The 3196-nt window shown below is 39.5% G+C and overlaps 1 protein-coding gene across 3 annotated transcripts in view; it reads left to right on the top strand.

Moving 5' to 3' along the window:
• The window catches only part of LOC101849487, a 48752-nt gene that overhangs the window by 38828 nt on the left and 6728 nt on the right, over positions 1-3196 (top strand). For all 3 annotated transcript variants that reach the window (XM_013087193.2, XM_035972005.1, XM_005106796.3), the window contains one exon: positions 2680-2885. In XM_013087193.2, coding sequence (XP_012942647.1) covers positions 2680-2885 — 206 coding nt within the window. The remainder of the gene's footprint in view (positions 1-2679; positions 2886-3196) is intronic.

The following is a 3196-nucleotide window of genomic DNA, read 5'->3' as shown; positions in this document are numbered from 1 at the left end:
GGGGGGGAGAGAAATGGCCATATTCTGTATCTGCGATTGTCTAGCATAGGTTTGATTATAACTTTTGGACACGTTTACTCGCTCTGTCAGAGACACAATATTATGTTTCATTCTAAAGGCCAAGGACTTGGTTTCATGATGATTATAATTATTTGTGTTTTATGGTCACATTGACAACTGACAAATCTAAAATCATTATTTAGGGGGCAGACTGCTAGCAGCCCCCCCCCCCCCCCCCAGTCTCCGCCAAGCCCGTGAAAAGGGAGACAGATTCCCGTCAGACACAGCAGGATACGAGTACTAGACTTGATAAAAAGTAGGATTCAAACTCAACATTTTTACTTCTAAGGTGAACCATTTGCAACACATAGTACTCGTAACACAATATGTGTTTACAGTTGGTTTAATGGTGTATGATAGATCGTAAATGTTTAACGCTCCCCATCCCAATCGCGGGTGGTTGGAGGGCTTACTTCTTTACTCCCCCCTCTGGTGTTTCTGTCTGTCTGTCTGTCTGTCTGTCTGTCTGTCTGTCTGTCTGTCTGTCTGTCTTACATTTTCCTATCACTAAATGACCATTATTGTGTTGATGTGCTTCTCTTTATTCTAACAAACAAACAAACAAACAAACAAACAAACAAACAAACAAACCACCCCAACCCGTCCCCTGACGTAATTTAGATTATTATAATGCACAGCTTTATTCCATTTTCAACTCTTCTCTGCTTTGGGGAGTGAGTATCTTGTATCATGCTCGTTCAAATTTTTCTCATGGCAGAATCTCATTCCCATAATAACATTTACATCTTTTGAACGATCGTCAACTCATTAACAAGAGGCAGAACGCCATTTTTGCCCCTCGATATGTCTCGTCTGCCTGTAAATGGGAATAGCATGGTGAGATTCCTTTGTTCGTTACTGAAATATTCAAACACGTTAATGACAGATATGTAGAAATGTAGGCAAGTCCTTACTTCCCCGTGCCGGCACAACAAATTGAGCCTAAAACAGGACTCGAATCGAATCCCAGCCCTGTCTGACTTCTGTCAGGCAATAATAGTAATAATAATAATAATAATAATAATAATAATAATAATAATAATAATAATGATGATAACGATAATGATAATGATAATAATAATAATAAAGATAATAATAATAATAATAATAATAATAATAATAATAATAATAATAATAATAATAATAATAATAATAATAATATTATATATTATTATATGAAAGTGGTTCATGTAAAGCTTTCGTCAGCTTGACGTACAGCCATCAGTTTAGCGAGTGCTCAAGACTCATTTTGTTTAACTCTTAGTTATAATGTGTTAGTAAGTGCTGATGCGTTTTGTTTTTACTGCTGTTCTTAATTAGTGTATGGTTGTGAAAGCTCTTCTTTATGTGTTTGAATGGGGTTTTCTTGTTTCTGCGAAATATAAGGGATAGACCGCTATATAAATGCAATCTATTATTATTATTATTATTATCATTATTATTATTATTATTATTATTATTATTATTATTATTAATATTATTATTATTATTATTATCATCAAATATTTTAGTACATCTGACGTTGATACCGAGTGCACATTCGAGCCTTGGCTCAGTCCAACATTTTGTCCTAGTGAAAGGCACTTAACACAAATTTCCCACTTGGCTCGATCCTTTCGGAGATGGACGTTAAGCTCTGAGGTCCTGCCTCTTAAATACGAGCCTAGTATTGTTGATAGGGGCGTTTAACCTCTATCATGTCACCGTTTCAACATTTCAACATTTCACCCCTCAAGGGCTGTGCTCTGACTGAAGAGTCTTCAGACCATTCCTAAAGGGTGATATTAAAATGTTCTTATGAACAGTAGAATAGTATGTGGCATACATGTGTGCGTGTTATGTGTTCGTGAGTGTGTATGCGTGTGTTTGTGTGTGTGTAAATGTATATGTGTGTGTGTATGTGTGTATATGAGTGTGTGTGTGTGTGTGTGTGTGAGTGTGTGTGTGTGTATTGCGTGCATGAATATTTTTCTTACATGCATTTATGTAAAGCGCCTAGAGCTGTGTTTACACGGGAGTGGGTGCTATAGAAATGATCTTCATTATTATTATTATTATTATTATTATTATTATTATTATTATTATTATTATTATTACTAATAGTAGATGGGCTGATTTATCAATGTCATGCTCATACTGTGCTGGAACGACATAGGGGGAACTGCAGCTTTTTCTTTCTTCATCTTTACTATTGTCATTTTCCTCTAATTCTCTTGTATGTTTATCACTCTCTTGTGAACATCTATTTATGGGGTGCCTTAATAGTCGAATCAGACTGTGCTGTTGAGGCTAAAGAGATGAGCAGAGTAACCCTGATTCCCCGTTTGGACTTCTCTGTTGACATCCACCACCCCTTGGAGCTCATGTGACCTTATTCAGTTACGAGCTTGGTAAAACCTCACCAAGTGAGTGGTTGGCGGGTGCTCTGGTGCAGTTTGCTCCCTCTTTCCTATCAAACATCTATCGTCCGTCCTTATCTCTCCTTCTCTTTTGTGTAAGTTGCTCTCTTGTAACACTTCTTTTCTTCGGTCCTTATATAACCTTATTGTATTTAAACTGCCGTAAAACTCTTACTAACACCGAAAAATCCTTTACTTAAACTAAACCTTCTTACCCCAGGTATGTGAGAGAGTGCCTGAACTGCCTGGTGTGCGCCCAGATTGTGGAGGCAAGCAAAGATGGCGGCGGCACGGTGCGGTATCACGTGACCCCGGAGCTGGGCGTGGCTCTGCAATCGTCCAGTACTCAGATGATTGGCATGTTGGCTTCCCAGTTCATGCGCTACAAGGGCATTATGGACTGCTTCAAGAAAGAAGGACCTTACAGTGAGTGCGGTTTACGGGGTGCCCATTGCGAATAGGCAATTGCCCCCCCCCCCCCCCCCCCCACACACACACACACCCTGAGTTTGTTTTTGAGGCGACGAGTCGGGCGCTATCGGCTTTGCCACGAGAGAGAAGTAGAGGGAGGGAGAGAGAGAGAGGGACAGAGAAGGAAGGAGACGAATCGGGAGGGAGGGAGGGGGATAGATAGATAGATAGGTAGGTAGGTAGGTAGGTAGGTAGGTAGGTAGGTAGGTAGGTAGGTAGGTAGGTAGGTAGCACATGTAAAAAAATAAAGGTAGGTATGTAGTAAG

The sequence above is a fragment of the Aplysia californica genome, unplaced genomic scaffold (assembly GCF_000002075.1).
Source record: "Aplysia californica isolate F4 #8 unplaced genomic scaffold, AplCal3.0 scaffold00556, whole genome shotgun sequence".
Taxonomy (NCBI): Eukaryota; Metazoa; Mollusca; class Gastropoda; order Aplysiida; family Aplysiidae; genus Aplysia; species Aplysia californica.
The sequence above is the reverse complement of the archived record's forward strand: the minus strand, read 5'-3'. Positions and strand labels throughout refer to the sequence as shown.